Source organism: Asparagus officinalis, unplaced genomic scaffold (assembly GCF_001876935.1).
Source record: "Asparagus officinalis unplaced genomic scaffold, Aspof.V1 AsparagusV1_Un139, whole genome shotgun sequence".
In the NCBI taxonomy this organism is placed as follows: domain Eukaryota; kingdom Viridiplantae; phylum Streptophyta; class Magnoliopsida; order Asparagales; family Asparagaceae; genus Asparagus; species Asparagus officinalis.
In genome coordinates, this window is record NW_017972405.1 from 21309 (window position 1) to 47225 (window position 25917).

General features: G+C 31.0%; 1 protein-coding gene across 1 annotated transcript; it reads left to right on the top strand.

The window, feature by feature from the left end:
- The first annotated feature begins 4550 nt into the window (after positions 1 to 4550).
- On the top strand, positions 4551 to 25299 carry LOC109827319 (uncharacterized protein At1g27050). Its single transcript, XM_020394312.1, has 2 exons — positions 4551 to 4994; positions 24863 to 25299. Exons 1-2 carry the CDS (start codon positions 4647 to 4649, stop codon positions 25076 to 25078), a joined length of 564 nt encoding a protein of 187 aa, XP_020249901.1. The 5' UTR covers positions 4551 to 4646; the 3' UTR covers positions 25079 to 25299.
- Positions 25300 to 25917: the final 618 nt, after the last annotated feature.

Sequence of the window (25917 nt, forward strand, 5' to 3'; positions counted from 1 at the left end):
ATACCAACACATAATTTTGTATACTTTCAAAAGTAACATATCTCAGTTATATAGTTCAATGATAGGTCGTATTCATAATCGACATCTGTCATACTTAGGCTATCAAGTAATTGTCTCAGTGCAATGGACTACCCTGTAGGTATCCTGAACTATGTACACGGCTCATTAGTCTCATCGTGATCTCAGTGCATAACATGAGTGCGGGACGGTCTACCAAATAGGCATCCTAGAAATACGGCTCACGAGCCTCATCGCATCCTAGTGCGGGACGGACGGCTAGATCAAGTCTCCTAAAATCCGACTCAATGGCCTGTACATGTGGAATATCGACGTACTACCTCATGTAGTACCAAACTGAGCTCATCAACGATATCAACCTCATGTATAAACTATGTATATCTGGTGTGTCGACGCACTATCCCATATAGTACTAAGTTGTGCTCATCAACGACATCCAACATGTATATGAACTATATCTAATTCAAATATGATCAAATCAAAATTTATCATAATCCCCTTGGGATTCTTAAATGTATAACATAACATATTCATGACTATACGTATAACATCAAGCGTCTCAAAACTCCGCGAACGCACATCAAAACGGCGCAACACAGCTCCACAAAACGAGCAGGAAAAACAGACATGATATCTGTTAGTAAAATCTTTCTCTAGGAAAACTATTTTTATAAATGGTTTTCTGTTTTGAAAACTAGATTCACTCATCTTTCAAATGACATAAGTTTGGTTCAGTTTGGAGTTCATTTTTTATCCCAAATCTCCAGTTAAACATAATATATGTGTAGCCATTTTTCTACAGGACATGTTGTTAGTAAATATAACATATCTTTCTCTATACAAACTCTTTTTAAGAGACATGTTGTTAGTAAATATAACATATCTTTCTCTATACAAACTCTTTTTAAGAATGGTTTTCTATTTTAGAAACTAGATACATATATCTATCTTTCTCTATACAAACTCTTTTTAAGAATGGTTTTCTATTTTAGAAACTAGATACATATATCTTTCATATAAAACTAGGTTGGTTAAATTTGGACTTTACTTACTATCTTAAACTCTTAATTAAAGATTATATAAGTGTTGTAGTTTTTTGCAGAAAAACATATATATAGTACATCACTTAAATTTCTCATATATGAATAAAATTATGAAAAACCCTAATGATCATGATCATGATACTATCATAAATAGCAAGAAAAGATTATTTATCTAGCATTTATTTTAAGGTTTACTATCAAAAATCTGACTTTTAACACCTCAGGTTAAGATTAAAGCATGAAAACACATATTCAACATCATATTAATCATCTATACTAGATATTTAACTATAGGGATAGGTTAGGATAAATGATAAAGATAATCTTGCCTTAATCTCATGTGCAAGCCTCTGAAATAAACAACAAGCAATCCATGAGCACAAACCACCCGTTCTCTCTCGTCACACGTCGATAATCTCGCCCTTTTGTCGATATTTGCTTCACAAAGCTCTCAAAACTCATAAGAATAAAATCTAGGGTTTTTGAGGGGAGAGGGTGGCTGTTAGGGTTCATAGATATGATAAAAAAAGAGATTTTTTTATGAAAAACATAGGTATTTATAGAGGCAAACCCGAAACAAACATGTTTGACCCGAACCAGGAAACCTAGTCTGACTAGGAAAACAACCTTCGATATTTTGGTAATAACTTTCGTGCCCGACCTCGGAATGAGGTGATATAAGATTTGTTGGAGATCTCTTGAAAATACCTACAACTTTGGTATTTTGACTTTTCCCAGATTCTAGGTGCATCATTGTGTAAAATGTATAAACTCTTAACTGGTCATTTTTCACAGATTTTTTCTCGTGCATGTTTTGTGCATTTGCACTCATATATTCATATATATATATATGTATCAGATTGATCTCAAATCAATTCCTAGCATACTCAAATATCAATAAGCGTTATTTATCACAATATAACATGTTTATTATTATATCTCACAACATTCAGTATTACGGGGTTTTACAAAGTACAGGCACGACTTAGTGAGAGATGTCTTGTATGATATCCTCCAAAGAGCAGGGATCCCATCAAAGAAGGAAGCGCCAGTCAACTTCCTCACTCCTCCTAGAGAGGCTAGATCTACTCTTAGGCCGGTAAACGTTCTTGTCTACAATTGGAGCGGGGGGAAGCACGCCTGTGTTGATCTCACATGGGTGTCTCCGTTGGTGGGGTTTTGTAATGGAGAGTTCAAGGTTGGACATGTAGCGGATAGAGCAGCAGAGGCAAAGGTGGGCAAACATGATCAAGCTTACAAGGACAACCACCACAGCTTCATCCCGTTCACTTTCGATACGTTTGGTTTCCTTGCAGCTGATACGGTGGAGTTCCTCAGGAGGGTACATAAATTCATGAATAAGAATGTGGCGACAGCATGGTCCGTTGAGTATGTATTTCGTAGGTTGGGTTTTACAATTCAGAAAGGATTAGCGGCGTAGCTTGTTGTCCGCTTGTCATAATCACATGTGTAATTGTTTATCGATTTATCTTTTTTAAAAAAAGAAAAAAAAGAAAAAAATGTAAATCTGTATCTATTTTACAAAAAAACTAGGAAAAAAACTATAGAATACAATTTGAATTTTTTTCACCTTTAGAAAACTTAACAAATAAATATTAACTCACTAAAAAGCTTTTATGAACTTTTTAATGTACCAATGCGCACATTACATTACATTACATACAATAAGAAAATTTTTGTCTAAGAACATATATTTACTATAAAAACGTGCAAAGAAAATTTGAAATCTAATGGAAATCTTTAATAAACATTTGCGATAATAAATAAACGTATTGTTGATCAGAATAAAAGAAAATTGTAAGAACCATTATAATGTGAGACTCATAAAAAGCTCATAATCCATACTAATATTTAAGTAATTATCTTCGCATCTAGTCATAGACCTAGTTTTAATTTAAAAAAAAAATCAAAATGAACTCTTAAATGGACTACAACTCATAATTCAAACATATTATAAAAATTCTAATTAACAGTCAATATTTCATCAAATAAATTACGAAAAATGCTTTATTTAAAAGCAAAAAAAAAAAGAAAAAAAGAAAAAAAAGTAGCTTTTACTGTTGGCGGAGATCATTTCCGATAGAATTGGAAGAATATGAGGTTAGTTTTGGCAACTTAAAATTTAATCCGGTTTAGTTTTCATCCACTTATGCTTAGCTTATATTAGACTAAACTAGTTTCTATGTGAATTAGTTTTGAGTTGAACTTAGTGGGCTAATTTTTTAAACAAAACTGGTCTAAAACTAAATCTTATTTGGTAAATACACATAATGTATAAAGATAGAGTTCCAATTGATAATCAAATATATTTTCCCTTGTTATCTTGATAATCACAAAAAGTTTTATTCTTTTGGGCCAAACTTTATCCGGTTCTTTTGCAGTATTTTTTTGAAGCGAACTTATGTGGTTCTATTTTAAACCAGGGGATCCTTTGTTGTTAGTTCAGTTTTGAAAAAACTTGGGCTCGGGAATCCAAAATTGGGCTACACAAGAACTGATTTTAGCTAGACTACTTCATTTGCTAAACTAAATCTGAGTTATTGGACTAAGACTTTTAGGGGGTGTTTGGTTCGTTTCCATAAAATAATGGAAATGGAATCCAAGGCAAATAACCATTTCCAAAATTTTTTTTGGATCATGCAGGAATCCATAACTTGTGTTTGGTATAGAATGATGAAGTGATGAATAGGAAAGCATTTCCAAAACTCATGTTTGTTTCATTTCCAAAAAATTTAAGGAGTTGTGAGAGTAATTGATGAGTTGTCAATTAGTTGTCAGATTTCCAGCCCATTTCAGAGCTTTAAAAATGGATTTGGCTTTTCCATAAAGTGTGTTGCCATGTCAGCTTTTAAGAAATGCATTCTTAAAAAAAAGTTGAACCAAATGACAGTTTTGGAATCCAAAAATGTCAAAAAACCTACTTTTTGTTCCAAAACTGCATGATTTCCAAAAATTTAGCCGAACCAAACACCCCCTTAGTACTTTTTGCCAAGCAGCCCATGAGAGTCCAGATATAATAACTTTCCCCCCTTGCATAACTGTGGTCCCCATTCCAACCGCAGACTAATTTGTTTCATCCCCCGAGTTGGGACAAAATTTTCAAAACCAACCTATTTAACAGCTTAATTATAAAAAATAACCTATTTGCGACTTAATTGTCAAAATCGACCCAGTTTCAACCAGTTGGCTGAAACCGGGTCGATTTTGGCGTAATAATTTACGAAACTTCACAAGACTTCAAGTCCCGTGAAGTTTAAGCGCGTTGTTAAATTTCGTAAAAAAAAGTTATGAAACTTCACGGGACTTGAAGTCCAGTGAAGTTTCATAAATTATTTCGCCAAAATCGATTCAGTTAAATTCGAAATGGGTTGATTTTTCCAATTCAGTTCATAAATGGGTTTTTTGAAAATTTGTCCCCCTCCCGGGATTTATAAAGCCCAGCGACAGACAAGCCCAAAACAACCGCTCCGTAACCGCGTAAATCTCCAATCACAACCGATGGGGGACTAAACAGTAGACCCAAATCTCGCCTGAACCCTAGTTTTTCCTACTACTACTCAAAAAATGGAGAGGAGAAGGGGAAAACGAGCCCACGACAACGCCGATTTCACCTCCAAAAGACAAAGATTCCGTCGTCCTCTTTCAAAGATCGATGAGGTCGATGGTGATGACTCGATGTTGTTCAAGTCCTCTTCTTCCTCGTCGCCCATAGTGATGGTGACTGGACTCCCCTCTGATTGCACGGTTCTCGAGCTCAAGTCGAGGCTTGAGATGTACGGATCCATCTCTCGTACTCGCATCGACGCCGCCGACGGCGCTGGTTATGTTACGTTTCGGTCTGCTGATTCCGCTGAGGCCGCCATCGCAGCTTCGCTCGATCCGGGGTTTGGGGTCTCCATTAGATCCAGCAAGGTAGCGAATTTCTCTTTTTTGCTTGCCCTGTTCATTATTTTCGTCGAAGTTGAAATTTTGGTGCGTAATGGAGATGAAAAGTCGAGAATTTTAGGTGAGAGATGAGATTTTTTTTGGAGGTCTTAGAGCTTCATTCCTTTCAACTTCTCCACTAGGAGTCTTTTCTGTTGTTGATAAATGATTGATATACTTAAATAGCTGTTTTCTTGGCATTGAAGTTGGAACTGTGGTTGAAATTGGTGGTGGGATGGTATACGTACAGGTGAAGGAGTATAATGAGATCAAAAGGGAAGAGCTTTAGATGGAAGATAGATATTTAGAAGTCTCAGGGCTCAATGTCCTTCAATCCTCCTGATACATTGTTTACTTCTGCTTCATAATTGATTACTAGCAATCTTTTCCGTTAATTAGAGATTGAGATAATTAGATTAGTTGTTTTCCCTTTTTGCCTCTCTTGTTCTTCGCATTGAAGTCAAGATTGTGGTTGAAGTTGGGGGTGGGTTGGTATGAGTATAGGTGAAGTAGTACGATGGAGGTGCAAAGTGAAGAATTTTAGGTGAAAGATGAGGTTTTTATAAAGTCGTAGAGCTCGCTATTCTTCGCTTCTCCTAATACATTGCATTCTTTTACTTCGTAGTTCATTACTTGCAGTCATTTTCCATTGTTAATTAAATGTTGATATAATTAGATAGCTCTTTCCTCTTTTGCACCTCTTGTGCTTTGCACTGAAGTTGAAATTGTGGTTGCAGTTGGTGGGATGGTATGAGTATAGGTTAAGTAGCATGACTGAGATGAAAAAGTTAAGAACTTGGGGTGAAAGATGAGAATTTAGAAGGCTTAGAGCTCGATTCTCTTCACTTCCTCCTAATACATTCTGTACTTTTGCTTCAAAAATCATTATCATGAGTGTTTTCAAATGTTAATCAATAACTGATATATAGTAATACTGTTCGAGTAGAACAGATATCTACTTGGATCCTGGCTGAATTTGAATTGGAATTTTTATTATGGCTTTAACTTACACAGGTTAAACCTTCACAAAACCCTATGATTTTCAAATTTATTGAAGGGGTTTTGGAGGTCCTTTCGCTGGTTATGATGGTGAAAACATATGATGTAACCAAAGCTTCACATGTGGAGGATTATGATTAGATGAAGGAGAATGGACCGAAATAGCATGCTTGTTGGGAAGAGCAGATCTACAGTTGAAGTTATATGTTATGGTGTAGCAAGACATGAACCATTGACATAATACCGTAGACAATTGACTGACAAGGTAGGCTTTAGGTGAGCTTTCTGTAGCAAATAATTATGGGTTTTTCTATATTGTGCCCTTACGGCATATGTTAAGAAAGATTAAATGTTATCCAAGTATTTCTATTATCATAGAGATGCATACAAATTTTAAAAGTTTTTGGTTGGAATGTAACTTTGGTTCTAGAGAATGATTTTTTATTAAGTTGTTGCATGTAGATTATTATTGTTAGGGGAAAAAAAAATCAAAACCATTAAAACTTAGATGTTCATATATAATAATGGAGGGAGTTAGAGAGTATTTAATGTTTCTTAACATATGCCCTAAGGGCACATTATAGAAAAACCCAATAATTATCAATCTCAAGGCAAAAGTTGAGCGAGGAATTCACACTAATGTTGGGTTCTATAGAAGAGAGTGAGGTGGGGACGGATGGGGAAGATGATGCCATGAACAATGTGCATCTTGAGGTGATAGCAACCAAATTCAAAGGTATAAACAAACAAGTCTTAATGGCCTATTTGGGAGATCAAGGGAAGGGAAGGAAGGTTAAACTTCTCATTCACTTCCCTTTCCCTCCTTTACCCCCCAGTTTGGGGGGTAAGATTTTAGTGCAAAATTTCCCTAACTTCCCCTCCTCTATCCTCCTAATAGAACTCCCAAACAAGGTTAAATCCAAATTTCTCTTCTCCCTCCCTCCTTTACCCTCCATCCAAACACACCATTAGAAAAGCTCCAGTACCATGAGAGAATGATGATTGTGCTTCTTTCCTAACAAAATTCAGGAGTAGAGGAGACATGTATTAAGGGGCTGTTTGTTTGCCTAAAAAAAGAGGGAAATCAAAGAAAAGGAAACCTATTTCTAAGAAAAATAGGTTTTGAGATTGTTTGGTTGGCTAAAAAAAGAAGGAAATCAAAGAAATGGAGATGAGAGAGATGAGTTGTCACCTTATTATAGGATGATGTGAGTGGTTTTTTAAGAAAACTTGTTTTGATGTTGTTTGGTTGGCGGAAAAAATAAGGAAATGAATTATAAGAAACCTATTTCTTGTAATAGGTTGTTTTTTTTGTTTGGTTATTTCTTAAAAATAAGAAAATAGATGAGATGAGATGAGATGAGTTGTCATTATATTATTGGATGACGTGACTCACATTTAAGGAAATTGTTTTCCTAGCTTTTTGGGAGGAAAACAAAGAAATGAAATGTTAATGAGATGAGTTGTCACAATCTTATTGGATGATGTGAGTGATTTTTAAATATGAGATGAGATGAGTTAAGTGATGTTGTGGATGAAAATAATATTTTATTAGATGTGGTGGATGTGATGGATGAGTTGTTGGATGAAAATAATATTTTATTAGATGTGGTGGATGAGTTGTTGGATAAAAATAATATTTTATTAGATGTTGTGGGTGAGTTTTAGGGATGGAAATGTGTCAAATTGTACTTTTTGAGATTTCTTGGTTTTCATTTCTATTTTTTGGTTTTTTAGGAAATAACCAAATATGCCCTAATGGGAAAACTTTGCATAGGTTGTTATAGTTGACATCCTATAATCTAGGGATAACAATCCCATGATGTAAGGGAAGACAACTAGGATAGGTTAATTTAGACCATATCTATACATGTCTAAGTAATTCAAAATACATGGATGTATGTTCATGCAAACTCGGCACACGGCTCAGAAACACCCCTCACAAGCTTACATCTATTGCACTGAAATCTCGAAATGTAACATTAGAATGGTGCATTTGAACTAATAAGATATATGTATGTAAGTCATCAAAGTTTTACCAACCATCCTGGTTGTCATTTTTAAGATCATGGGACTAATCCCTTAGATTATGAAATGCCAGTTGTATATTATTTAAACTTTTCATAGTTATAAACATCTCCCTTGCTATTGAATTTTATGGAAAAAATTATCGTAGTTATCTCTCATTGTATCAGAGCTTCTTTGCATTTTTCTCTGATTGCTCTCTATAGGAAATGATGCCTTTTGAACTATATGTACTAAATTGCCATTTGGTCTAAATGAATGAAAATTGACAAAATTGTGAGTTACATAGCTCATGAAAATCACAAATTTTGATGTACACACTTAATTTCTATTTGGTTGGAACGAACAAAAATTGCAAAAATAATGGGTTAATTATAAACTTTGAACAATGTGTACTTGGTCAAAATGAATGAAAATTAAAAAAATCATGGGTTATAGCCCTTGCAAATTTTAATGTACACAATCTTAATTTTCATTCGTCAAAACGAAGAATAAACTACAAAAATCGTGGATGATATCTTATGAAAATAATGAATTTTAAACTACGTGTACTTAATCGCCATTTGGTCTTAATGAAAAACATCCTGGGATATAGCCTATGAAAATCCCAAATTTTGATGTACACATAATTAATTTCTATTTGGTTGAAATGGGCAAAAATAGCCAAAATCCGTAGATTATAGCTCATAAAAATAATGAAATTTTGAACTACATGTTCTTAATAGCCACTTGGTCTTAATGAATGAAAATTGACAAAATCATGGCTTTAGCCTATGAAAATTACAAATTTTGATGCAGACATACGTAATTTCCATTTGTGGGAAACAAACAAAAATAGCAAAAGTCATGGGTTATAAGCTTTATAGCACATGAAAATCATGAACTTTGAGTTACGCGCACTTAATTCCCATTTGGTTGAAATGAATAATTGTTAACAAAAATTATCCTGAAAATTACAAATTTTGATGTACATATACTTAATTTCCATTTAGACCCATTTGAGCTAAACAAAGACAAATACAAACATCACGAGTTTCCATGAAAATCATGAATTTTAAACTTTAAGTACTTAATTGTCATTTGGTCAAAACAAACAAAAATTGACAAAACTCGTGGATTGTAACACATGAAAAATAAAAGTTTTGATGCACGTACCTTATTTCCATTCGTTCATAACTGAAGAAGCTGCAAAAATAGTGAGTTACAACCCATGATAATCATGAATTTTTAACTACGAGTACTTTAATTGCCTTTTGGTTGAAATAAACTAAAAGTCAAAAATCATGAACGATAACCCATGAAAATAAGAAATTTTGATGTGCACACTTAATTTACTTTCGGTCAAAACAAAGTAAAATATCAAAAATCATGGGTTATATCTCTTATAAATCATGAAATTTTAGCCCACGAGACAAGCAAATTTTTATGTGCACATACTTAATTTACATTTTAGTCAAAATGAAAAATTTGCAAAAATCATGTTATATAGACCATAAAAATCATGAATTTTGGACTACATGTACTTAATTACTATTTGGTCTAAATTAATGAAAATTGACAAAATTCTTAGGTTATAGCTCTTAAAAATCACAAATTTTGAGATCCATACTTAATTACCATTTTGTTGAGCCAAACAAAAATTGTAAGATTTAGGTTATATTGCTGTGAAAATCATGGTTTTTTAACTATGCATACTTAATTGCTATTTAGACGAAAATAATGAAAATAAAAAAAAATTGTGGATTATAGCTCATGAAAATTGCAAAATTTTGATGTGCACATACTTAATTTTTATTCGGTCGAAAGACAAAAGTTGCTAAAATCGTGGGTTATAGCCTATTAAAATCATAAATTTTGAACTACACGTATTTAATTGCCATTTAGTTGAAAAGAACTAAAATTGACAAAAATCGTGGGTGACCATGAAAAATTAGAAAATTTGATGTACACAGTTAATTTACTTTTGTAGAAACAATGAAAAATTGAAGAAGCGTGAGTTACTATCCATGAAAATCATGAATATTAACTATCACTAGTTAATTGCCTTTTGGTTGAAATGACTAAGAACTAATAAAAGTTGTAGGGTATAACCTATGAGAATCGGAAGTTTTTATATACGCAATTAATTTCCATTTAGAGGGAATGAGAAAAATTGAAAACATCGTGGGTTATAAGACCATAATAGTCATGAATATTAGTCTACGCATACTTAATTGTCATTTGGTCTAAATGAATGAAAATTGACAAAATCATAAGTTGTAGCCTATGAAAATTACAAATTTTGATATACACACTTAACTTTCATTTAGTTAAAGCGAACAAAAATTACAAAGATCATTGGTTGTAGCCTATGAAATCATTATTTTTAACTAAGCGTACTTAATTGCACACTTAACTTCCATTTAGTTGAAGCTAACAAAAATTACAAAAATCATTGGTTGTAGCCTAGGAAATCATTGTTTTTATCTAGGCGTACTTAATTACCATGTGGTTGAAGAGAGCAACAATTGACAAAATCATAGGTTATAGCCTATTAAAATCACAAATGTTGCTATACATATACTTAATTTTCATGTGGTCAAAACGATTAAAAGTTGCAATAGATTATAAGTCAATTAAAATTATGAATTTTAAACTACACATATTTAATTGCTATTTGGTCCAAATGAATGTCAACTGACAAAATCATTAGTTATAGCATGTATTGCATGGTTATGGGTGCGTGTATGGGAGACGACAAATTTGTAGAAGGTAGGGTACAGACAAACCTTCTATATAAATATTTATATATACATGTTATATATTAGAATTAATAATTTATATGAGAACAATGATGATAATTAAAATTCCTAGAACAAATTTGTGTTTCTTTTATTATGTGGATTATAAATTGGAAAATCACTAGTCTTGAACTAGACATCCAAATGACCCTTCAAAATCACAATTCAGAAGCTAACTTATGCTAACGAGTTTCAAGAAGTGGATGTGAAGTGTAGATATGTCCAAAAAAATGTATGACAAGTGTTTTAAATTAAAACATGTGAACATGTGTTGTATAATTGAGTATATCTCTAAATAATTGTATGCATATATGCAAGGAGTGTCGAAGGAGTTTGGGTACAAGTACGTGTATGGGTAAGTGTACGGATATGTATCGGGTACAGGGTACAACTTCAGCTTAGAATTACTTTGGTAACATAGGTTATATAGCCCATGGGAGTTCCAAATTTTGATGCACGTACTTAATTTTCATTAGACTGAAGCAAATAAAAATTCCAACAATTATGGGTTATAGCTCTTGTAAATCATGAATTGTGAACTACGTGTACTTAATCGCCATTTAGTCAAAAAAAAAAAAAAAAAAAAATCGTGGGTTTTACCCTATGAAAATCGCAAATAAAAAAAAAAAAAAAAAAAAATCGTGGGTTTTACCCTATGAAAATCGCAAATCTTGATGCATAAATACTTAATTTCCATTTGGTCGAAATGAACAAGAATAACAAAATCATAAATTTTGAACTAAGCATACCTAATGGTCATATGGTTGAAATGAACAAAAATTGATAAAAATCATGTGTATAACCCAAGAGAATCGCAAATTTTGATGTTCACATAACTCCATTTAGTCAAAACAAACAAAATTCACAAAAATTGTGAGTTATGGCCCGTGAAAATCATGAATTTCGAATTACGCGTACGTAATTGCCTTTTGGTTCTAACGAACAAAAATTGACAAAAATCATGTGTTATAGCTCATGAAAATCACAAATTTTGAATGCACAAACTTAATTTTTAGTCGGTTTGAACAAAGAAAAATTGCAAAATTTATGAAATTTGAGCTACACATGTTTAATTGCCATTTGGTAGAAATGAACTACATTGATAAAAGAATCGTGAGCCTATGAAAATCGCAACTAAGTTGCACATACTTAATTTACCTTTGGTCATAATGATCAACTATTTCAACAATCATGGGTTATGCCATTGAAACTAATTAATTTTGAGTTACACTTTATTGCAAATTTGGTAGAAGAAAAAAATTGATAAAATTGCGCGCTATAAATCCCGAAAATTGCAATTTTTGTACACATGCTTAATTTATATTTTGATAGAAACAACAAAAACAATGCAAATATCATGGGTTATAACCTATGAAAGTCATTAATTTTGAACTACACTTACTAAATTGTCATTTGGTCTAAATGAAAAAATAGACAAAATCGTGAATTATAACCCATGAAAATCACAAATGTTGACACACACATACTTAATTTTCATTTTGTTGAAACGAGCAAAAATTGAAAATATCATGGTTTGTGACCTATGAAAATCGCAAAATTTAGATGTATACGTAAGTAATTTACATTCAGTCGAAATGAACTTAAATTACAAAATTCCTGTGTTACAACTCATAAAAATCATGAATTTTTAACTATGGGTACTTAATTGCCTTTTGGTCAAAATGTACAAAAAAAAGCCAAAATTCATGGGTTATGGCCTATGAAAATCACATATTTGAATCACATGCTTCATTTCCATCGGTCAAAACAAACAAAAATTATAAAAATGGTGGGTTATAGCCCATGAAAATCATGAATTTTGAAGTACAGTTGCTTAATTATCTTTTAGTCTAAGTGAAAAAATTTAACAAAAAGTATGCGTTAATAGTCTAGAAAAGTCGCAAATTTTGATCTACACAAACTTAATTTATTTTGGGCCAAACAAAAATTTTATGTTTATAGCCATGAAAATCATGAATTTCAAACTATGACTACTTAATTGCCTTTGAGTCAAAATGAATAAAAATTGGAAAAATTCGTGGGTTATAACATATAAAATTGCTAATTTTTATAAACAACCCTTTAATTTCCATTTGGTTAAACCAAACAAAAGTTGCCGAAATCATAGGTTAGCCTATGAAAATCATGAAATTTTAACAATGCGTATTAAATCGCCCTTTGGTCTAAATGAATGAAAATTGATAAAAAATCATGAGTTAGCCTATGAAAATCACAAATTTTGATGTACATATGCTTCGTAGTTAATTGTTTGTCAAAATGAATGAAGATTGACTAAAATCTTTGGCTATATAGCCCATGAAAATTATAACTTTTAATTAGCACAAATCTTTATTTCCATTCAATCACAACTAAGAAAAATTGCAAGAATTATGGATTATAGTCCATGAAAGTAATAGATTTAGAATTACACGTAGTTAATTGCTATTTGGTATGAATGATCAAATTTTGATATAATTCGTGGCTTATGGCCCATAAAAATCAAAAAATTTCATGTAGACATGCTTCAATTCTGTTTAGTTGAAAAGACAAAAATTGCAAATGTCGTGAGTTATAGCCTTTGAAAATCAAGAATTTTGAATTACACGTACTTAATTGCTACTTAGTCTAAATGAACAAAATTGACAAAATCATGGGGTATAACCAATAAAATTCACAAAGTTTGATATACAAATACTTATTCCATTTTGTGAAAACAAAAAAAAGAGAAATTTGTGTTAGCATATGAAAATCTTGAATTTTGAATGGCACATACTTCATTGTCGTTTGGTCGAGATGAACAAATATTGACATAAATTGTGGGTTATAGCTCATGAAAATCAAGAATTTTTAACTATATGTACTTAATTGTTATTTGGTTAGACTGAACAAATATTGACAAAACTCGTGAATTATAACTTATGAAAATCGAAAATTTTAAAATACGCGTACTTTATTTTTCTTCAATTATAACTAAGAAAAATTATAAAAATTGTGGGATATAGCCCAGGAAAATCATGAATTTTTAACTAAGGTACTTAATTGCATTTTGGTTGTAATGAAGAATAATAGGCAAAATCCATAGGTTATTGCCTATGAAACTTGAAAATTTTATCATATACATACTTAATTTACATTCCATTGAAACAAAGGAAAGTTGCTAATATCGTGAGTTATAGTCCACGAAAATCATGAATTTTTAACTATGGGTAGTTCATTGTCTTCTTTGAAATGACTTAAAAATTGTGAGTTACAGCCTGTAAAAATCGCAAAATTTTAAATACTCATAACTTAATTTCCATTTAGTCGAAACAAAGAAAAATGACAAAGATCGTGGGTTATAACCATGAAAATCTTGAATTTTGGACTACTCTTACTTAATTGCCATTTGGCCTAAATGAATAAAAATTTACTAAATCGTGAATTATAGTCTATGAAATTTGCACATTTTGATAAACATAATTTCCATTTGGTTGAACCAAACAAAAGTTGAAAAATCGTGGGTTATAGTCCATGAAAATTACAAATTATTATGTGTACATAATTTTATTTAGTTGAAATGGATAAAAATTATCAAAATCATGGATTATAGCCGATGAAAGTTATGAATTTTTGAATTACGCATACTTTAGTACCACTTTGTTTAAAAATTGGCCAAATGGTGGGCTAGCCCTTGAAAATTGCAAAATTTGATGTACGCTCAATTTCTGTTTAGTGGAAACGAACCAAAGTTTCGAAAATCATGGCTTATGACACATGAAAATTATGAACTTTGAACTACGCATACTTAATTGTTGTTTGGTCAAAATGAACAAATATTGATAGGAATCATGAGTGATATAACTCATGAAAATCGCAAAGGTTGATGTACACATAATTTTCAATTTGTCCAAACAAAAAAATTGCAAAATCCTAGGTTGTAGCCCATCAAAATCATGAATTGCGGACTACGCGTACTTAATTGCCATTTGGTCTAAATAAATAAAAGTTGACAAAATCGTAAGTTGTAGCCAATGAAAATGGTAAATTTTGATTACACTTTTTTCCATTCAGTCATAACCAAGAAAAATTGCAAACTCGTGTGTTATATCCCATGAAAATTATGAATTTTAACTAAGGATCATTGATTGTGTTTCGGTTGAAATTAACAATAATTGGCAAATTTTGTGGCTTATATAGACTTTGAAAATCAGAAAATTTGATGTACCATACATAGTTCACCTCAAGTCGAAACAAAGAAAAATTATAAAAATTGTTGGTTATATCTGATGAAATTATGAATTTTGATCTATGTGTTCTTAATTGCCACTTGGTCTAAGTAAAAAAAATTGATTAAGTCGTTGGTTATAGTCTATGAAAATCGCAAATTTTGATGTAGACATGCTTAATTTCATTTATAAAAATTATAAAAAATCATTGGTTATAGCTGATGAAAATTGTGAAATTTTGAACTACACATAGGCGGGGGAGGCGCGAAGCGGCTTTGAAAGCGGAATCAGAAGTCAAGTGATTTGCTTAACACAAGCAGTCAAAGGAAAGCATTTTAAAAGAAGTAGGTGCTAGCGGAAGTCGTAACTAAAACCGTTCGGAAATTTTCAGTCTTTAAGTCAAGCTCCTTAAAACCGGAAGTAGTGCTTTCAGTTTGCTTTCCTTTCGGCTAGTGGGCTCGTTCCTCTAGGGCTATAGGTTCATAAGGTCTTGCAAAGCCTTCTCTTCTTTCCGTTCTTGTGCGGTTTATAGGGCAACTCGTTGAAACTACTCGTAGATTCCTTTACGTTCCAGGCGCTTTTTCGGTAAAGTGAGAAGTATAGTAGATAATCTTCTTTTCAAGCTAGAGCCATGGTGGGACCTTACCTGCTAGGTGTAGTTGGTCCTAAAGATCTATGGTTAACTAATTGCCTGGCTCCAGGAATGGTCGAAGCCATACCCAATCGAAAAAGGATGTTATCCAAACGCATCTCAAGTAGTTGTAGTAAAACCTGGCCTGTTGACCCTTTGGCTTTTCCAGCACGACTGGCTGGATGAGACTCTTTCTCAACCTACTTTGAACTAGCTCGGTGAGTGTGACGAATTGCTACTTGGTCTAAATAAATAAAAATTAACCAGATCATTGGTTATAGCTTATAAAAGTCGCAAATTTTGATGTACACATGCTTAATTCCATTTGGCGGAACGAACAAAAATTTTAAAAATGGTGAGTTATAACACGTGAAAATCTTAAATTTTGAACTAGGCATACTTAATAGTCGTTTGGTCAAAATGAACAAAAATTAATAAGAATCGTGGGTTATAGCTCATGAAAATTACAAATTTTAATGTATAGATACTTAGTTTTTATTCAGTGCAACTAAAGAAAGCTTGCAAAACTGTTTGATTAAAACCAATGAAAATCTTGAATTTTGAACTACACGTTTTTAATTGTCATTTGGTCGAATTGAACAAAAATTGTGGATTATAGCTCATGAAAATCGAAAATATTACTGTACACATACTTTGTTTCCATTCAGTCATAAGAAAAATTATAAAAATCGTAGGTTATAAAGCCCATGAAAATCATGAACTCTTTGCTTAATTGCGTTTTGGTTTAAATGAACAATAATTGACAAAATTAGTGGGTATGGCTTATGAAAAATGGAAATTTTAATATACACATACTTAATTTGAGTTCGATCGAAATAAAGAAAATTGCAATAATTGTGAGTTATAGCCCACGAAAATCAAGAATTTTTAAGTTCTGAGTAGTTAATTGCCTTTTGGTCGAAATGACTATAACTACACAATAATGGTGGGTTGTATATAGCTAGTGAAAATCACAAATTTTTATAAACACACTTAACTTCTATTTGTCGAAAAGAAGAAAAATTACAAAAATTATGTGTTATAACCATGAAAATCGTAAATCTTGGACTATGTGTGCTTAATTGCCATTTGGTCTAAATAAATAAAAATTTGTAAAATTATGAGTTATAGTGCATGAAAATCGCAAGTTTGACATACATAATTTCTACGTGGTTGAAATAAACAAATGTTGACGAAAATTACGGGTTATAGCTTTTGAAAATACAAATTTTGATGCATACATACTTGATTTCTATATGGTAGAAATGAAAAAATTGTTTAAATTATGGGTTTAGCCCATGGAATTCATGAATTTTGAACTACGCGTACTTAATTGTTACTAGGTCTAAATGATCGAAAATTGACAGAATAGCGGGTTATAGTTCATGAAAATAGTCAATTTTGATGTATGCATAATTTTATTTGGTAAAAATGAACAATAATTGCAAAAATCATAGGCTGTAGCACATGAAAATCATGAATTTTTAGCTATGGATAGTAAATTGCTTCTTAGGAGGGTTATTGGTTGGGACAAATTGGGGCCAAGTGGGAAAATTGTTCCAATAGAATAATTTTACCCCTTTGGGATATTTTGAGTGGGGTAAAATGGGATAAAGTGGGATAATGAGATAATTTGAGCCATTGATTTGACAATTCATGTGGGATAATTGATGATGTGGCACCTTATTAAAATATAATTTTATCTATTAATTACTTCTAAATTAACTTATCCAATTGGTTTAGTATATTATTTAGTATATTATTATAATATAAATATTATTTTACTTTATATTAAAATATAATATATTGTACTATACTTACAAATTATTATTATTAATTATTATATTGTATTATATTATATTATATTAGCATGCTATACTATATAATAATTAATATAATATATGATCAATATATTTAATATAATATTTTAAAAATATAATATATAATATAATACATTATTTTATTTATACAAAAATATAATATGTTATACAATAATTACTAATTAACATTAGATTAGTATATTACATTATATAATAATTGATATAATATATGAATAATATATATAATATAATACTTTAATAATATATTATTTAATTTAATATATTATAATATAGTATCATAGGATATAATGTACTTTATAAAATATTATAATATTTTACTTTATTCAATGTAATATTTTTTAATATTATTAATATATGTTAGTATAATATAATATGATAAATACGTTATACTATAATTACTATTATATAATATTATTAATATATGTTATTAAATTATGTTATTAAAATATTAATATATGTTACTAAAATATTATATAATATTATAATAAATACGTTATACTATAATTACTAATTAATATTATATAATAATATATTACATAATATTATTAATATATGTTATTACAATATTATATAATATTATAATAAATATGTTATACTATAATTACTATTATATAATATTATTAATATATGTTATTATAATATTATATAATATTATAATAAATACGTTATACTATAATTACTATTATATAATATTATTAATATATGTTATTAAATTATGTCTTTAAAATATTAATATATGTTATATTTTATATATCATGTCATATATTTATAATATAATATCATGTATTAGTTAAATAATACAAAAATATTTTAAAATTATCCCAATTGCCTTCAAAGTGGAACAACATTGTTCCAATATGGAGCATGGGGTAAATTTTTACTATTGGGACAAAAATTTTGTATATGAGTGGGGTAATTTTATCCCAAGTGGTGTAATTGTCTCACTAGTGTTCCAAAAAATCAATAACTCAAAAATGTATTATCCTTGTTTCATTGTCCTAATGAATAACACTATGAAATAGAATCCCCAAAATTGTCACCTAAAATATCCCAACCAATAACCCCCCTTAGTCGAAATGACCAAAAATTAACAAAAATCGTGTACCTGTGAAATTGCAAATTTTTATATACACATAATTTTGTAACCATGAAACTCATGAATTTTGGACTATGCATACTTAATTTTCATTTGGTCTAAATGAATAAAAATTTATAAAATTGCGAGTTATAGACCATGGAAATCTCAAATCTTGATATACATAACTTAATTTTCGTTTTGTTGAAAACTATGTTACATTGGTACTTCTATCATGAAGTCATACCCGTATCAAACACGTATTAGACATGTACCCATACCCAAGCTGCATGGACACATTAGATATATGCGTACATTTATTTAGGCTCGTACTCAATTATATGATATATGTTTTAATTTGAAACAACTGTCATACACTTCTCGAACGCATATCTCTATTCGCATCCATTTCTTGAAACTCGTTAACATGGGTCAGTATTCATTTTAGCCATTATCCAAGTTCAAAACTATGATTTTAAATGGTCATTTGTGTCTAATTAAAAAATGAGCCGTTTCCAACATATAATAATCAACATAATAAAAGAAACTTAGAATTGTGAAAAGAATTTCAATTTCAATTTTAATAACACAATGAATTGAAAAACATACTTAATTTTCAGGTACACATACTTAATTTTCCTTAGGTCGAAACAAAGAAAAATTGCAAAAAATTTGGATTCCAGCCCACGAAAATCATTAATTTTAAAATATGCTTAGTTAATTGACACTTGGTCTAAATGTACGAAAATTGAAAAAATCGTGTTAAGATACTTGATTTCCATTTGGTGAAAACGAAAAAAATGACAAATCGTGAGTATAAGACATGAAAAATCTTGAATTTTGAACTATGAACACTTAATTGCCATTTGGTCGAAATGAATAAATATTGACAAAAATTATGAGTTATATAGTTTATGATGTATTTTGATATACACATACTTAATTTCTATTTGGTCTAAACGAAGAAAAATTACAAAATCTTATGTTTTATCCCATGAAAATCTTGAATTTGGAACTACCCATATGTAACCGTCAGTTGGTGGAGCTAAACAAAAATTAACAAAACTCATGGTTTATAGCTCACGAAAAATCGAAAATTTCGACATACACAAACTTTATTTCCATTTAGGGGGTGTTTGGTTGCATGTTTTTTGAGAAATGTTTTTTCAAAAGTACTGACGCATGACATTTCTGTAATTAAATATTTTCTATAGATTTTCGTAAACTGTGTTTGGTTCAAAAAAATTTACAGAAATGTTTTCTGTAAAGTACAGAAAAGTACCAAATTTTATAGAAATCGATTTCCTTCTAAAATGGGCGGAAATCAGTTGGAAATCTGACGCATTCGTTATTTAAATAATAAAACCATTGACACTTTTCTATAAAGTTCTCATTTCTCTTTAAAGTTAACGGGGGTGTTTGGTTCAACTTCTACAAATTATAGAAAATGTTGATATTTTCTATAAAGTTATGAGTCATTTTTTTGTTTTGAACCAAACAAGCAAAATATAAAAAATAAGAAATTTGTACTTTTTAACTTCTCAAAACTTTTCCTATAATTTTTTTAAGAAATACAAGGAAATCATGTTTTAGATGGAAAACATTTCCTATAATTTATAGAAATGTAACCAAACACCCCCTTAGTCATAACAAAGAAAAATTTCAAAAATTATGGATTATAGTTCGTGAAAACAATAAACTTTTAACTGAGGGTGTTCAATTGCGTTTTGGTCGAAATGAATAATAATAGATAAATTCGTGGGTAATAGTTTGTGAAACATACTTAACATACGATTGATCCGAACAAAGGAAAATTGAAAAAAAAATTAAGTTATAGCCCGTGAAAATCATGAATTTTTTAACTACAAGTAGTTAATTGCCTTTTGGTCAAAATGACAAAAATAACAAAATTCATGGGTTGCAACCCATGAAATCACAATTTTTTCTAGACACGTACTTAATTTTTATTAGGAAAATCATGTGTAATAAGTAATAACCATGGAAATCATGTAGAATATGTGTTCTTTACTATCAATTGATCTAAATCAATGAAAATTTACAAGGTCTTGAGTTATAGCCTATGAAAATCGCTTATATACATGCTTAATTTCTTTTTCATTGATACAAAATGATGAGTTATAGCCTATGAAAATTTATAAAATGATGAGTATTAGCCCATGAAAATTTACAAAATCATGAGTTATAGCTCATGAAAATCCATGAAAATCATGAATTGTAGCCATGAAAGTCATTTGGTTGAACCGAACAAAAATTGACATAACTCATGGTTTATAGTTCATAAAATTGAAAATTTTGATATACATATACTTTATTTCCATTCGGTTACAACTAAAAAATATTACAAAAATAGTGGGTTATAGCCCATGAAAATCATAGCTTATGAAAATCCTTGAACGTTTAACTAAGAGTACTTGATTACGTTTTGGTTGAAATGATTAGAAAAAAAAAAAAAAATCATGGGTTATAGCCCGTGAAAATTAGAAATTTTGATGTATACATACATAATTTATTTTCGGTCGAAACAAAGAAAAATTGTAAAAATCGTTAGTTAAAGCCCATGAAAACCATGAATTTTTAGTTCTTGGTGTTTAATTATTTTTTGTCAGAATGACTAAAATTTGACAAAAATCACTGGTCTATAGCCTGTGAAAATCAAAAATTTTTACATACATAAACTTAATGTCCATTAGGCAAAACGGAGAAAAATTGCAAAACGTTTATAACCATGAGAATCATGAAATTTAGACTATGCACACTTTATTGCCATTTAGTTTAAATGAGAAAATTTACAAAATCGTGAGTTATAGCTGATGGAATTAACAAATTTTGATATATATGCAAAATTGCCATCTGGTTGAAACAAATGAAGGTTGATAAAAATCGTGGGTTAGCCCCTAAAAGTCACAAATTTTGATGTATATTTTATTTCTATCTGGTCCAAAAGGATAAAAATTGAAAAAAATCGTGGATTATAGCCTATTAAAATCTTGAATTTTTGAATTGCGCATACGTAATTGCCACTTGGTCTAAAGAGATGAAAATTGAAAAAATCGTGGGTTAGCCCATGAAAATTGCAAATTTTAATGTACACATCCTTATTTCCATTTGGTTGAAATGGAAAAAATTGTCAAAATTGTGGTTATAGCTCATGAAAATTATAAAATTTTAAGTACACGTACTTAGCTGTAACTTGGTTTAAATGAACGGAAATTGACAAGATCGTGGTTATAGCCCCATGAAAATTCAAATTTGGATGTGTACATACTTAATTTTCATTGGTGAAAACAAGCAAAAATTATAAAAATTATTAGTTATAGCGCATGAAAATCTTGAACTTTATCTATACTTAATTGTCGTTTGATCTACATGAACAAGTATTGACAGAAACTGTGGGTTATAACTCATGAAAATCACAAATTTTGATGTACACGTAATTTCCACTCTATCCAAATGAAGAGAAATTTTCGAAATTGTCAACGGTTTACTGCCCGATTTATCGATTTCTAGCTTCGAGTTTTCACATTTTTGCTCAAAATTGATTGTAAAAGGGCCCCAAATGAGAAAACCCATTGAATATCCATTATAATTAGGATTAAGGAGGTTTAATTGAGATTGGTTCGACTCAAAATGATTAATGATTGAGAGAGTTAATATTGGAGGTGAATAAATCTCTCAAAACCGCCATTAAAAAAATAAACGGTTTACTCAAATCCAAATCAACAATCTAATACAAATTTAGATGTATTACATTTACTAACTCAAACCAGGCAACACATTGAGAATTGGGAATCAAGAGGGAGGGGATTAAAGAAGGGGACCAAGGGACAAGGATGATTGTCTTGATTTTGTGAAGATGTATCGATAAAGGTGGTGACTTTGTTGTAAAGATTCCTCCATAGTTAGATCAAATATTTGAACATAAAAGTGGAATAACGTAGAGACATTAATCTATGTAGGATTTAGGGAGAAGGTTAGAGGTTAGAAAACTTATCTTTTGGGTTGGAATTTTGTATGTGCATATGGTGTAAATACCCATATCAAAATACCAAACTCCTTTCAAACAAACGAACTAGCAAGAGCTCACATTTCTTTTGATTTTACAACTCTCTTCTGAAACTTATGTTCTTCATACGGGACTTTAGACCCTTTATATAGATTTCTTCAGACTTTAGACCTCCAGACTTGTTACACAAATTATTTTCTAAAAGTAGCACGAACACCTTTAGGAAAGTAGGGGCATCTTGCTTTTGGAAAGTAGTAGCATCTATCTTTTAGAAAATAGTGAATGTGACATCTTCTTTTTGGAAGTGGCAGATGCGTGACTTCTATTTTTAAAGATTCGAGAGTGATAAATGACGGCTATCTTTCATCCTCTCCGGTGGTCTTTGTCGTCATTTCTTACGCGCCACTAGAGTCCAGATAGTTTTGCCATCTTGCTTCTAGTCAGTTTCTGAAGTAGTAAATCCTTCATTCCTGCAATTTATAATTAGGCGTTTGTAGCGATAGGAAAATTTTAGAGTCTTCGAATTCACTATATGGTCCATATGGGAAGAGTGCGACCGTTTTGCATTCTATCTATCATATCAAGTATGAATTCTAAACCCCTTAACAGGAGAACCTCTCTTCAATCATATTCCTTTAGATGAACAAGAATATGAATGACATTGAAGGAAAAAAGGCAGCAATCGAGTTCTTTGAAGCTCTTTATTATTAATTTATTATTATGGGAAAATAACTGTCCGAGATCATATTATTCTTTGTCTCCCAAAATTGCCTTTCAAAGGAAAAGATTTCCTTGAAAATTTTGAGGAAACTATGGGCCTAAGAGCCACGGATCAATATGAAATTATGATAAGCATAAGGGATACCTCACCAACAAGATCTTTTGACCAAGGGACTGCTCCGAAAACTGACCAGAAGTAAGGTGGGCTCAAAAACTATCTCGACTTCAATGACGTAAGCAGTGACGATAAGGAGAAAGGAGAAAAGATGAAGATAGTTGTTCTTTATTACTCTTGAATCTTTAAAAGTAAAAGCACACATCTGCCACTTTCAAAAAGAAGATGCCACATCCACTACTTTTTGAAAGATAGTTGATGTTACTTTCCAAAAGCAAGATGTTCTTATTTTTTGAAATGCGTCCGCTGCTATTTTTAGAAAATAAATTGTGTAATAAGTCCAAAAGACGTCTATATAGATGGGGTATAAATTTTAGAAGAGAGCTGTAAAATCAAAAGAAGTGTGAGTTCTTGTTAGTTTGTAAAGAGTTTGGTATCAAAGCCTCGTTGAGCCTGGAATCTCATCCTATAATGATATCTTTGTAAGTTTTTATTTAATTTTGTAGACGAAATAAGAGGAGTATCTAGCGAGAAGGTCTGGAATGAAATTGATAGTAGATTGTTGGAGTTGATGAGAAAGTGATAAAATTTAGAGAAAGAGGGTGCAATTATGGAGATGGAAACTTTAGGAGAGGAGTCTATATAGGATCTAGTTCAATAAAGCAATTATATGTTGTGGTAAAAGAGAGTTAAGGTGAAACTAAGGGGTGTATGCCGTAAAGTTTCTGAGGATGAAACTTATGTTAAGGGTATATGATGTAAAGCCCCTGGAGTCCTGGACTTTTGGTACAAGTATTTATTCTATATTATGTGCAAATATTCGGATCGGATAACTTTCGGGCTTCCAGCAAATACGGGGAGTAGAGACCGATAGGATTCATCTAGTTAGAGTTAGAATTGAGCCGAATCGGTTTTGAATTATTGGTCATAGCGATTTTTCTTGAATTATGGGTATTTTTAATTAATTCTTGGGAGAAGTTGTTTTTTGGCATGAAAATGATATTTTGGTAATTTATGAAGGGCGATGAAAAATAAGCCAAAATTTCATTTATAAACTCTGAGCCTCAAAGATTAGAAGAAGAAGAAGAGAAGTGAGGGAAAATAGAGAGAAAAGAAAGAGATGTAGAGAGAAAATGAAGAAGAGAAAGAAAAAGGAAGAACACGAGGCATGGCCAAAAGAGGACATCTAGAATATGGATTTCCTTGATGCCTATTAAGAGCTATTGCTCTCTTATGTTAACTATCACTGTATCCTTTTTAATTGCTTTAAACCAAGTGCTCTTCAGCCTAACTTCAGACCTCGCCTATCATTAGTAGGGATGATAATATTATATAAGCGTTGCAGTCATTTTGCTTCAATTTACTTTTGAGTCACTTCTTTTATTTGATTGCATTCTGTTGGTACTTGGTTTATCTTGGTCTAAGTTAAATAAAACTACAGGTACTAGTGTGCCGAGCTGCTGATCCTCATCCGGTTTGGAGAACAGCAACTGGTACAACTGCTCCTTCGAAGCTATTGCGAGCAGAAATTCCCCTTAGCAAACATGGTAGAAGCAATAAGAAGCTTATTGGAACTAGTACAAACAATAAAACTCCAGCATCAGAAGAAGAACCCTTTAAGGGAAGGGAAATTGTTGCCTACGACGATCTTTTCTGAACGCAGTTCAAAGCTTCACTGTACATTTGTGTAACTTCGTGAATTTGTCAGCCAACAATCCTCGTACTGGATATTTGTGTATTAATGCATCTTTATATGTTCGTAACGAGTTGAAGAGTTCAAATTTACTTTATCAGATTGATGTTTATGGCCATAGCATCTTGTAATTACCAGCACTGTATGTGATGGGAGGCTCAATGGCCTGGTCCTTATTTTGACGATGACGGATTATGTGGATTTTAGTCACGTGTGATTCTGATAAAGTCATCATATATTAAGGTCCAAATTTATAGGAGACATGTATTTGTTTGTGTTGGGAGCTCAAAGACCTAGCGCCTGTCTTGATAATGATGGGCTATATGGATTTTAGCTACATTTGGTTCTTGAAAAGTCACCATACATGAAGCCTGGAATCTATTCATGATTCACGTGTGATTAGAATAAGATTCTGTGGAGAAAGTTTTACATATTGGTTTTCAATTTGTTTGATTATTAGTCAATTAGATTAATGATAGCTACACTATGAATTTTAGGTAAATAGCAGATAATAATTCCTCTAATATAAACTTTTGACAGTACTAAACTTATCAACTAGATAAAAAGCAGATAATATAAACTATGTATAATACTAATCACTCATCAACTAATTTATTAGCACTTATCATCTCTAGATTTATGAGAAAAAAGGCGGCTATCCGCAACTTATCTTTGGCACATTTGTCAATCGAAATGAAAGTGCTAAGAAAATTGAGAGATTATAATTGCTACCGAATAAATAAATGAGAGGGTTCTTTGCAACTTACCCAACTTATACTATTTGATATTAGAAAACCCAATTA

Bases quoted from the DNA above. Each gene is read 5' to 3' on its own strand.
- LOC109827319 (XM_020394312.1), top strand. From the start codon at position 4,647: ATGGAGAGGAGAAGGGGAAAACGAGCCCACGACAACGCCGATTTCACC. The intron at 4,995-24,862 runs GTAGCGAATTTC...ATAAAACTACAG, and splicing joins TCTCCATTAGATCCAGCAAG to GTACTAGTGTGCCGAGCTGC.